At 36.2% G+C, this 13,223-nt stretch overlaps 2 protein-coding genes across 5 annotated transcripts in view; one reads left to right on the plus strand and one right to left on the minus strand.

Annotated features, from left to right (window-relative positions):
- The window catches only part of LOC115254207 (protein nubbin), a 475,087-nt gene that overhangs the window by 148,279 nt on the left and 313,585 nt on the right, over positions 1-13,223 (minus strand). The gene's annotated exons all lie outside the window — the stretch shown is intronic.
- Positions 4,338-12,914, plus strand: LOC134289910 (uncharacterized). Its single transcript, XM_062856647.1, has one exon. It carries the CDS (start codon positions 4,458-4,460, stop codon positions 5,676-5,678), a length of 1,221 nt encoding a protein of 406 aa, XP_062712631.1. The 5' UTR covers positions 4,338-4,457; the 3' UTR covers positions 5,679-12,914.

Here is a 13,223-nt window from a genome sequence, read left to right on the forward strand (position 1 = left end):
TTGCATCGCAACCTAGCGATTTATGATCAAAAAGTGCAACCATCTTGTCACTTTAATTGGAAGAAGAGAGAGTCGATGAAGAGAACTTGCTTATGTTACTTTCGCCCTTATTTAAGCTCAATCTAGATGTATGGCAATGACTGTTTCTTACCTAGTAAGGGAACTACAAGACCACGCGGACAATTCGATTAAAGGCTTAATTGGGAATAATCTATTTTCCGGAACTGAAGGAACAGTTTTCCGCGGGCTAGTGACAAAATAAACAATCGGACGTGCTTTTTTTCTTGCTTGTCATTTTGTGGATTGTTTTTTGGTTTTGAAAGCAGTTTTTTCGTTCAAAACAAAACATTTTGTCATGAAAATGTATTCACAGTATTCCACATGACTGTAGGGACAAATGGAAATTCGCGATTTCACATAAATATCTGATAGCTTTTTACAATGTAAAGTTGTTCATGTTATAATTAGGTGTTTCGGATCGGCATCAAATAAAGACGTCTGTTTTGGTTAACAGATCAAACATAACTCCGTATATTCTACCTATTTGAGTACACGTCTCAGACCTATCTCTAAATGATAGTAACTCATTGAGGATTCTTCTTTTACGACGAATTCCGTTTGTTCGAACGATGTTATCACATCATAACAACTCCTTTACCCTTAGGAAGAAACTCCCTATATGTTTAAAAGAGTTATTCATAAGTTTCTCAGTAAGCATTTTTACAATACAATACAAATACCGAATTCCTCTGAATTATAGCATTTTTTAGATCCTACCAAATTTATACATTATTCTGGTCAATATATCTTGACTGCCAATTTTTCATTTAATTAGTTTTTCATATTTTTTTCAAATTAGTCTTATACAATTTAAATCCTCACTAAAAGACTAGAAACCAACAAGTAATACACACATTTGTAAGCTTTGTTATCAATGATACAAACACTAGTATTAAACTAATCGTCAAATTCACAAAAAAAAGAACAAAAATTGTTATATCGTTCATCACAATTATTGAGTCATATTGTTACCTAACAAACAACTGCTCATTCTAAAATATGGTACCCTAATTGTGGTGCAAAATGCAGAAATAAACAAAACAAAAAATATCACCTTGCACCAAAACAGCTTACACAGCACACATACAAAACACAAAGTCACAGTTAATCTTCTTGTATTTAGGTAGCATACATAATAGAAAAATAACCTGAAGCAGCCTATCGAATCTTAATTATAGATGTTTCCAAATGATTTGAAGCATGGTCTTCACCGAGGTCTTCACTACAAAACTGTGCGGAATGCACTTGCATGCGTTTATTGCATTTATCACGCTCATTTGGTTCCCCTGACTTTCCATTTTACACTCATGGGAAACGAAGCCGCACTCTTCGTAGACACCGCTGCTCTAGGATCTCACCACCCATTACTCAGAAGATTGGCACTCCTCTCCAAAAATCAACATTGACGTCGTATTGGTACACATCATACAAGCAAAACTAGAACACAAAGGCGAGAAACAGTCAGCCAAAAAGGTGTGAGATGAAAAGAATCTTATACGCGATTCAAAATGGTGTAAACACCATTTCCCAGTAGGGTAAAAAAACTGTTCTCTAAAAGTTCTATTAAAAAAGTATGAAAACCATTTCCAAAATCACCTACAACCAAACATACACTGCCCTCCATAGGTAAAATGAAACTGCATAGCAATATCAACCACCTAATCAGCAGGAAAAAAAGGTGTAGTGAACTTTAAAAAAAAATGATGCCGCCGAGAAAAATGTAGGCCTGTATTACAAGCTAGTGCCTGGAAATCTAGAACGTACGGTCCGTGGCACAATTTGCACGCGATAAGCATTTCACTAGCCGAAAAAAAATCACACGCGGTATAGTGAAAACACCAATTCATCCTCGAGCCACTGTTATATTTAGGTGTTTCGGATCGGCATCAAATAAAGACGTCTGTTTTGGTTAACAGATCAAACATAACTCCGTATATTCTACCTATTTGAGTACACGTCTCAGACCTATCTCTAAATGATAGTAACTCATTGAGGATTCTTCTTTTACGACGAATTCCGTTTGTTCGAACGATGTTATCACATCATAACAGTTCATAAACAAACAATAAAAGTTTACGACTTTCTGAATACATATTTTTTTTCCTGAATTTTCATCAAATTTGCTATTTTTTTGGAGAAGTAATGATTTCGTCTCACAATATTTAATAAATTATTAGAAGCCATTGCAAAATAGCAACTTCTAGAGCCAAGAATGAGTAAAATTTGACGACAAAAAATTGACCTTTTTATGTAAAAAACGATTTTCTCCTCATCTCACCAAGCGCCTCTACAATTGGGAGTAATCTGGATTAGCCTATAGTTTGAGCATTTTTGTAATTCTTGTTTCGTGGAATATCATTTTTTTTTTAATTTTTGGCTGATATTTATAACTGTTTTGTATATCTCAAAATGATTTTTGGTGTATTTTAAAGCGTATTTATCATTGAAAAATTGATGTTTTAGTCACCTTCTAGAAATCGTTGTTTATTTTGTATGAAATCGGTACAATTAACAATTTTTAATTTTTCTCAAATCATTCTATCCTAGTTTTATAGTTTGAGGGAATCGAATACGCTCTAAAATTATTTTTCTTAAAATTACACGAAAAATAATATTTTCTATGAAAAAAATTTAAAATAAAAATATTTCAACAATAATCATAAAATATCAAAATGTTTCCGTCTCAAAAAATTCGTACCCCAAATAGGCTTCCAGGAAAAATCTAAAAATGTGGGGATGTTCAAAAATAAAAATTATAATAATCAAAAACTGAAATTCACGAAATCGAGAATTAGAAAGAATCATCTTCCAAAACATGTTTTAATCGATTTTAGATAAAGAAAAATGATATGTAGATCAAAATCAAAAATTTGGGTATTAGAGGGTTAACATGCAAGCAACTTTATAGAACACGCGAAATCTCTAGAACCAACCTAAAAAAAGTTATTTAATCTTGATCGCAAAATCATCGATTTCAAACAACGTGCATACAAAAATTCAGCTCATAGTCCATTTTACGAGCCGATTAATGAATTGAGTAATCAAAACAAAAACATTGGACGCCATGTTGAAACGGATGCTTGGTTGCTGATTCTAGCCCTTCGTCATCCCCCTGTAAAATTCAGCTCATTACTACAAATCTAGTACTACACCGAACGTGCCCCTTTGGTGTACTTGAACCCCTCAAGTTTTGTTTATGTTTGCTAATCATGGTCGTATATTTTTTTTTCTTAAGTTTTGAATAAATAGTGCATTCGAACAAACCTATAACGCATTGCTAAATGTTGCGCAAATCGACGGCAGAAGTGAGGCAAGCAGCAGCAATATAACGCAAAGTTTAATGTAGATTGCTATGGGTCACATTCGGTGCAGTACTAGATGTGTAATAATGAGCTGAATTTTAGAATGGTGAGAAGGTCAGTTCTTTGTTTCGGCAATGAAATGGCACAAAAAGCGTGGGTATTATGATTCCTTGCCTAATGCTGTTTGAGCAAAACATTGGATAATTTCGTGCGGGCCTAAATTTCGTTAACTTCTGACATCTGAGAGCATTATTATCTAGGCTCAGTGTACCAGTTATGGCTATAGTACCTCAAATTCGCCATAGTTGATTTTCAACCATTAAAAATGCAAATCAACAAGAAAAAAAATCGTGGACAACAGATCACGTTCACAAAAAATGATTGCAATCATTCAAACTTCACAATTTGCGCAAATTATGATAGAAATAAATCATTTTCCTTAACTTTTCGGCCTCCTTGCACCCTATTTCGCCATAGTGTACCAGTTATGGCAAATTCCATAAGGAATGCATGTAAATAGTGCGAAGTGGAACCCAAATTAACAAATGTGTCCATAACTAGTACAGGGTTCCTATCATTGGCACACGCCGTAATAAATACTAAAAGTAGTTTTGGCTCCGTTTCTATATTTTTCCTGTAAAGTATGAAAACTAATCAATCTTTTGACATATCAATGACACTCGTCGGTCTTCTTATTGTTGTAGAAATAGTTTTCCTTAGGTAGTGCGATAACTGGTACAGGCACCCTAATTAACATGGTGTGGTGTGGATTTTAACCCTAACCCCCCCCCCCCCCCCCGTGGCTACGCCAGTGAGCGTGATGCAATTTCATCCAAATCCATTCAACGGTTCTAGAAAACGGTGCTCTAGAAATTTTGAGCTATGTACTCTAAATACCTTGTCCTTAATGTTTAGCAAGTATTTTTGTGGGGGCCCCTAAAATGTGGGGGCCCGGGGCCCTGCACCACCCCCCCCCTTAGATCCGGCCCTGGGTGGAATTACGCAATATTATTATATTAACTTTATGATTCTTACTATTCATTAAAATTACCCTCTCGGCTCTTTTTAGGTGAACTTGAAACATGGACAAGGACCATGCTAACCCCACCGGAGGACGATCGTAAAGGTTTCGTCGTAGGTAAGGATATCGATCACGAGAACGGTAGATTCCGAATCGTTGTGTCATCCAAGAAGTTGCTCTCGTTGCTGGGTCGGTTCTCGGTAGTGGCAGCCGACTGCACATTCAAAGTAACTTTACAAGGCCATCCGTTGTTAGTAGTATGCGTAATAGACGCAATGAGACACGCACATCCTGTGGCATTTGCCATAATTTCAAATCAAGAGCAAACTGATTATGATTTTGTGTTTGCGGCAATTTTCAACCGGTGTGCTAGCCTTGGCTTGAATTGCCAAGTGCAAGTTTTCATGAGCGACGGCGAAATGGCTCTGAAAAATGCAGCGCGTGCAATTTTCGGTGGCGAGGTTGTCCTGCTCAACTGTTATTTTCATGTGATGCAAAATGTGACAAAACACCTAAAGAAGTCTGTAGAGATTCCTAAAGAAGCACATGATCAGATTAGGAAAGATCTGGCACTTCTTCAAGTTGCGCCAACTAAACAACATTTTGCCGCAGCAGGTAAAATGTTCCTCCAAAAGTATGGCTGTTATCCGTTATTTTTGAACTTTTTTGAGAAATACTTACAAAATCCTAAACTATTAATGTGGTATGAGGCTGCTGCTCCTGGTATTCCAGCCACAAACAATGCACTCGAAGCGTTGAATAAATCTCTAAAGGACAAGTTGAGGCGGCAGAAAGAGCCCCTAGGCACATTTAAGAGCCGGCTTCTGGAAATCGTATTTGAATATGGCGATCCAGAGCGCACAATTGTTTGTGAAAGGATTTTCGATTTGGAGACGGAACGAAAGACGTACGACTGGCTGAAGACGTCTAAGAAGGTTCGAACAGTCAACTGCCAAGAAACGCTGAAATGTTTCACCTACATCCCAGGAAAAGAGGTCAATGATATTACATCGCAGGATATAGTTAGCTTCGAACAACCAAAGCTGGATAGCTTCGAAAAGTTTGCTGCAGATTTTGGCAAACTTCACCGCGTGGAGGTAACCTCGCAAGATTATAAAACATGGGACTGCACCTGCAGATATTTTTTCAAAAATAACGTGTGCCTCCATATCTTGGCCGTGGCCGTTTTAAAAGGAAAATATGTATTAAGCGCTGAGGCCAACACAACAAAAGTAAGCTACAAAAAAGCGGCAGGAAGACCAAAGCTGGTGAGTAGGGCGCTCATGAAACAGTAGCGAGATCCAGCAAGGCAAACCAGGCAGATAACAACGAACAGTAAAGAATGATTTGAAGTAGAAGGCAAAAATAAGAAAAGAAAATTAAAATAAGAAAAGAAAATGGAAACAAGAAAAGAAAGAAATGTTCATATTTTCTGCAAGGCAGGTTAATTTTTTCTAAAGTTATATAACTGTATCGAATAAAATTTGAAAAACTTCAAAACGCGAAATTAACAACGAATTCAATTTTATTTTTCCGAAAAATTCAACTTGGTTCAATCGTTCAATACTTTTAATGTTCTAATAATAATGGCTTCGTCGTCTTGCTCGTAAGCAATCACTCGACTCCCGCCAAACCCGTCACTCGGTTTTGGCATAAGGGTGTCTCGTATCCACAGTATCCTCTTTTGATGGTACAAATTTCCCAAATAGTGGAGAACGTGCCTATGAAGCCGACCTACTTATCCACAGTATTAAGTGAGTAAGTCAGTATTCTTCTGGTTCTTTTGGTTTTTCTAGTTCTTATGATTCCTCTGGTTCTTCTGGTTCATCTGGCTCTTGGTTCTAGTTCTCTGGATTCCTCTGGTTCTTCTTGTTCTTCTAGTGCTTGTAGTATTTATGTTTCTTCTGATTTTTCTGGTTCTTCTTGTTCTTCTGACTCTTCTGGTTTTTCTAGTTCTTCTGTTTTTCTGCTGATGCTTCTGATTCTACTTATTCTTCTGGTTCTTCAGATTCTTTTGGTTCTTCTTTTTTTTCTGATGCTTTTGATTCCTCTGGTTCTTTTTGTTCTTCTGGTCCTTCTGGTTCTTTTAGTTTTTCTGATGCTTATGGTGTCTCTGGTTCTTCCAGTTTTTCTAGTTCTTCTGGTTCTTCTGGTTTGTCTAGTTCTTCTGATTCTTCTGGCTCTTCTGATTTTTCTGTTGCTTCCAGTTCATCTGGTTATTCTGATTCCTCTGGTTCTTCTGGCTCTTCTAGTTCTTCTGCTGCTTCTAGTTCTTCTGGGGTTTCTGTTTCTTCTAGTTCTTCTAGTCCTTGTGTTTCTACGGGTTCAATTGGTTCTTCTAGTTCTTCTGGATCTTCCAAATCTTCTGGTTTTTCAGGTTCTCCTAGTTCTTCTGTTTCTTCCGGTTCTTCTAATTTTTCTGATGCTTATGGTTCCTCTGGTTCTTCTAGTTTTTTTTTAGTTCTTCTGGTTCTACTGATTCTTTTGATTAGTCTAGTTCTTCTGATTCTTCTGGCTCTCCTGACTCTTCTGATTTTTCAGTTCATCTGGTTCTTCTGATTTCTCTGGTTCTTCTAGTTCTTCTGCTTTCTCTAGTCCTTCTGGGTTTTCTATTTCTTCTAGTTCTTCTGGTTCTCCTGATTATTCTGGTTCAACGGGTTCTTTTGGTTCTTCTGGTTCTTCTGATTCCTCTGGTTCTTCTGATTCGTCTGGTTCTTCTAGTCCTTTTGGTTCTTCTGATTTTCGTAGTCCTTCTGGTTCTTCTAGTTCTTCGGATTCCTTTGATTCTTCTGGGTTTGTGATTCCTCTGGTTCTTCTGATTTTTCTGGTTCTTCTGATTCTGATTCTTCTGGTTTTTCTAGCTCTTCTGATTCTTTTGGTTCTTCTGGATGTTCTGGTTCTTCTAGCCCGCATAGTTGTAAACTGTAAGGACACTATCTCGCATATTATTTACAACAATCTGCAATAATGCCTGAACAATATGACAAGGTGTTCGTCATCACAGTGGTAGTGTGTACATATTGTAGTAACCCATTTAGCATATTGTAATGGGCCAAATCACAATATGGGGAATAGGCGGTTAAGTTAGGTTACAATAAAAAAATCAGCATTTTTCTCGAACAATTTTTTTTGCAATACTGTATGTTCTAACAATGAAAAATAATAATGATTTAATTTGTTTGCGAAAACAGGTGCTAGAAACAAGCTAATTGCTTCAAAAATAAATACTAAAAATCAAATATTTTTGCGTGTAGGGGAGACTGGGGAGACTTGATCCCTTTTTCTAAATTTACCCGAAACTTTAAGGAAAAACACAAAACTAGATCCGATTTCCGTACAAAATAGCAGGTTAACATCTATTGCAAGTTAATACACAACAGAAGGCCTTTAAATTATTGTCAAAGTTTTCAAAATTGTGTTTTTATGGAGGCATGTCTTATGATGTATTTTTCAAAAATGGGTGACACTTGATCCCCATTTGAGCACATGGTTTATTTAAAGGAAAAATAATTCCAGAGTCTTCCTATTCATTTTCTTATAGAGTTTTCTTGTATTTTCGATGAATATGGAGTATTTGAAATTATAAGATTTCCTTTAATTTTTAAGGATATACCGTATTTTCAAAATGGGGAGACTTGATCCCTTTTTTCTTGGTTTGTACTAAAGTTATAATTATCTGACACATTTCATCGTTGAATATACTACAATTCCAAGTAAATAGAGGCTTCCGAATAGAATTTTATTTTTCACATGTATAATGTGTGTGTAATCCTCGAGGGATCAAGTCTCCCCATGTCACTGTTGTGTATACTATGCTGAATTAATTAAAATATGTTATCAACAGCCTTATTTAGATAAATGAGTTCGAAAGTATTTTATTTAAACTATGTGCTGTGAAATTTTGACACGATTTGGTTCAATTTTCACAAAGTTATTGAGATTTTTCGGAATCGCCTAAAAGATTTCTGAAGGACTAAAAACAAACCATCAGCCGTTATAAAATAATGCAATGTACAATCGAAATCACTTGTAGCCAAAACATAGTCGTTTGTCCAGGAGTAGTTTTGGAAAAATTATGCTAGAAGAAAAATGTTTTTGATTCCGAGCAAATATGGGGGGAACAAGTCTCCCCAGGGATCAAGTTTCCTCAGTCTCCCCTATATATTGATTAATATCGCATTACCGAATAATGGGGCACGTTCGGTGTAGTACTATATTTGTAGTAATAAGCTGAATTTTAGTATGGTGAGAAGGTCAATTCTCCGTTTCTGCAATGAAATGGTGTAAAAAGCGTGGGTATTATGATTTCTTGCCTAATTTGATGCTGGTTGACCAAACTTTGGATAACTATGTTGTTTATGTTGCAAGAAATGGAGAAAGCAACAACACTGTTGCACAAAGTTTTGCTCAAACAGCATCAAATTAGGCAAGGAATCATAATACCCACGTTTTTTGCACCTTTTTATTGCAGAAACGGAGAATCGACCTTCTGACCATACTAAAATTCAGCTCATTACTACAAATCTAGTGCTTCGCTGATCTGTCCTAATAAAAATAAACTTGTAATGAAAATACAAACGGAAAAGTAACATTGCTACCAAGTGGCGACTGAATCTAACGCGAAATTCATGCTTTCCTAAGTACCTAGTTCAATTATGCCCAAAACTGCTTAAAATATAGCTAGCCCCGCTACGTAGATAATGTAGATAAATTTGGCATGGCTCAATAGGACAGATCGGTGAAGTACTAGATTTGTAGTAATGAGCTGAATTTTAGTATGGTGAGAAGGTCAATTCTTCGTTTGTGCAATGAAATTGTGCAAAAAGTGTGGGCATTATGATTCCTTGCCTAATTTGATGCTGTTTGAGCAAAACTTTGAGCAACATTGTTGTTGTTTTCTCCATTTCTTGCAACATAAACAACATAGTTATCCAAAGTTTTGCTCAAACAGCATCAAACTATGCAAGGAATCATAATACCCACGCTTTTTGGACCATCTCATTGCAGAAACGGAGAATTGTCCTTCTCACCATACTAAAATTCAGCTCTTATTTAACAAATCTAGTACTACACCGAACGTGCCCCATAGTTTTCTGTTGAACGCATGAATTTCAATGTATAGGTTTAATAGTTACTGGCGGGTTGCATCCTTCCTGTCCGTTACGAAAGCACAAAGATTTGGGACTAATATCTCACTCTTAGACAAGTTTGACGCAATCCTCCAACGGTCGAGCACTGTCCTGGCCACGTCCTTGCGACAGCTGAGGGATGGGAAAGGAAGATTAGTTGGACACCTATGAAAGTACATAGAGACCTCTACATTCTTTCAGGCCTAGACGTCACGGGAATTTGGGTGTTAGTTGAAGGGTAAAGTTCGAAGGAAACGTTTGGTCAACGTTCATGTGTACAAAATATTGTTGGTTGATGCCTGGTTCCTTGATCCTTGTTGGGTGTTCGATTTCAAATATGAAATAGAAAAGGATAATTATAGATTTACCTGAATCCTCCTATACGAAATTGTAGACTTACCTGTATCTTACTGGAATAAAACGTTTATAAGTAGTAAACAATAGAACAGAACGCAAAAATAGAGCAAATTATATCAAATATTGATTCTGCTATGATAAAATATTTCTTTCTGGAAACAGCCAGATCAAAATTTAAGTTTGAATGCTATGACTTCCTTAAATATGTATTTTTTTTGTTAGAAGTGAGCACGCATGAAAACAAAAAGAACGGAATCAATCGATGCCGTAATCGCTTGTTTTCGAATAGGATTAATATGGGAGCATGAGATTACTGATGGCACACATACCCTATTTCAACTTTGTGACACACTGATTTCTATAATTTTGGGTTACAATGAATTATCACAGTTTTATCCAGTGACTTATCTTGCATCTCCTACCCACTTCGCAACTCTACTTAACTTTGTTAATGGCTATTAGGAATATATTTTACCGCATCTGAACTATTCTAAAAAATTCAATAAAAACTACATCAATAGTTCAACGACATAATTTATTGGTTTGCAATTTAAAATTCTCAAAGTTATTCAAAAATAGTTTCTGTGTGGCCAAATGTGAAGTTTGAGAAACTACAATGAATTAGACCTTTCCATAATTCATCCATGCGCCAGCACCTGTGGACGAAAAATGCTTCGCGCAGATGGCTCAGCCGAATTGCCGAAGAGCATTACCACTTATGCTGTGCTGGTTAGCTAATTGGGTACGAGGAGTGGTTCTAATTATCCTGTAAGTTTTTCCAATGGATCAAATGGCATATTGTTGCATGTACAATAATTTTAAATGAGTTAACCTGCGAGTAGATGTAAAGCAACTCTGTTAGGTTTCTTTAGAGGTGGTCGTTCACAATGAAGGTAGCAAAAGTCACATTTTCCCTTATTTTTTGAGAACCGCATTGGCGGTTTCCTGACTTTCCATGATCTTAAAATCATAATAAGCTTTCCCGGAGAAATATGGGTCATGAACAAGATAGGTCACGGGCCAAGATTGATAAGTATCGTTTTAGAGCGTAATAAGTACGTTTTTAACGGTTCGATGTTAATGTCAATGTTAAAAAAGGTCACGGGGCAAGATTTATAAGTATCGTTTTAGAGCGTTTTTAACGGTTCGATTTTTTACAATATTAAAAAAAATGTCCAACATGAATCCAAGATAATTAAAAATATTAATGTTAAGTTGTTTAGTTCCATGGATTTATACGATTATTTTAAACACATAATTTCATAATTTGCAATGGGACAGAATCGATGAAGTACTAGAATTATAATAATGAACTGAATTTTGTATGGTGAGAAGCTGAATTTGCCTTTTCGGCAAAACGTTGGTATTATGATTCCTTGCCGAATTTAATGCTGTTTGAGTAAAACTTTGGGTGACTGTGCTGTTGTTTTCTCTTTTTCTTGCATCTTAAACAACTCAGTTATCTAAGGTTTTGCTCAAACAGCATCAAATTAGACAAGGAATCACGCCTTTTGCACCATTTCATTTCAGAAACGGAGAATGGGGCACGTTCGGTGTAGTACTAGATGTGTAGTGATGAGCTGAATTTTAGTATGGTGAGAAGGTCAATTCTCCGTTTCCGCAATGAAATGCTGCAAAAAGCGTGGGTATTATGATTCCTTGCCTAATTTGATGCTGTTTGAGCAAAACTTTGGATAACTATGTTGTTTATGTTGCAAGAAATGGAGAATACAACAACACTGTTGCCCGGAGTTTTGCTCAAACAGCATTAAATTAATAAAGGAATCATAATCATTTCATTACAGAAACGGAGAATTGACCTTCTCACCATACTAAAATTCAGCTCATTATTACCAATCTAGTACTTCACCGATCTGTCCTATTCAGTTTCTCACTATACAAAAAATCAGCTCATTACTACAATTATAGTACTTCAGCGTTTGTGTGCTTTTGTACAATCTGCGCTCTGAATTCCTCACAATCAATGCATGTTTTCGATCACTCGGTAATCTTTCGACTCATATATTTATAACTAAATTTCGAAACTAAACATCAAGTATATTTCTGCAATTCAATATCACCAAGTACGCTATATTCTAGCTCTTATATCCCTTTCGTGACGAATCAGCACAATTAGGCTGTTGAGCGGTAACAGGTTTGCATATTTTTTCATCTGTTTAGACTTTGTTTAAGTGATGTAAACTGTTTCCATAATTCAGCCATTATACTTGTATGTGTGTAAACAAACTTTTCACATGAAAAAGTTTTATCTGTCGCATATTTTTTATTTCCGATTTATCTAGGTAGTCAAAGCTAGAAATCGAAATGAGAAGTGCTTCCAAATGAGGAAAAATAATTGTTATTTTGTAGGGAAATCTAATAGTTCTGGAGAGCCAAAGTTGAGCCATTTGTATGTAAATTTAACTTTTCTGTGCTTCGTCCCGAAAGGGATATACATATACGGAGTGATAATTTAGTACCACCTGGTGGTAGTAATATACTTTACTTATATACTTATACTTATACTTATATATACTTATATATAACTCAGTTCAGAAGCCTAATATTAAAATGTGATGTTCGGCAAACTTGTAGTTTAGTGCTTTCCCTAAAATTATTACCGTGGACGGCAGGACTTTGCGGTGGTAAAGTATTATTATAAAGTATAAGTATATATATAAGTATATAAGTATAGACAAATGAGTCAAACACTTGACAGGTGAACGAAAACATCCTTGCTCACACATTACCAGATTTTCTCTGAATCCCTTAGCTGTCTGTCAACCCTGTATGTTGAGAAGCTGAGTTTGCCTTTTCTGCAAAACGTTGATATTATGATTCCTTGCCTAATGCTGTTTGAGCAAAACTTTGGGTAACTGTATTGCTGTCTTCTCTATTTCTTGCAACTTAAACAACTCAGTTGTCCAAAGTTAATATTGTGGGTTTGGCACTAAATTGATTTCCGAAAAAAACTTCATTGACTTCCGCTGCCTTTCCTATGCGTTAAACATAACGTCGGAAGAAGTGCGCTGTACAGTAAATCTGGTTTCCTATACAGCGCACTACTTCCGATGTAATGTTTAACGCATAGGAACGGCAGCGGAAGTCCATGAAGTTTTTTCGGAAACCAATTTAGTGCCAACGCCACAATACGGTATTCTGTGGTACACTGAAAGGTGGCTTGCAATAATGACAAGCATAAAAATGTTTTTAAATTTACCATGGCAAAATCTGATAGTCGACCCACCAATGCTTCTTGTGTGCGTTTTGTTTCTTCTCGCATTAACCGGTTCGATAGCCGAGTGGTAACGGGCGAGCCTGGTGATATCAAGGTTCTTGGTTCGAAACCTGTTG

This window comes from Aedes albopictus, chromosome 3, assembly GCF_035046485.1.
Source record: "Aedes albopictus strain Foshan chromosome 3, AalbF5, whole genome shotgun sequence".
NCBI classification, from domain to species: domain Eukaryota; kingdom Metazoa; phylum Arthropoda; class Insecta; order Diptera; family Culicidae; genus Aedes; species Aedes albopictus.

Excerpts from the sequence above, each read along its gene's own strand:
- LOC134289910 (XM_062856647.1), top strand. The coding sequence starts at position 4,458 with ATGCTAACCCCACCGGAGGACGATCGTAAAGGTTTCGTCGTAGGTAAG.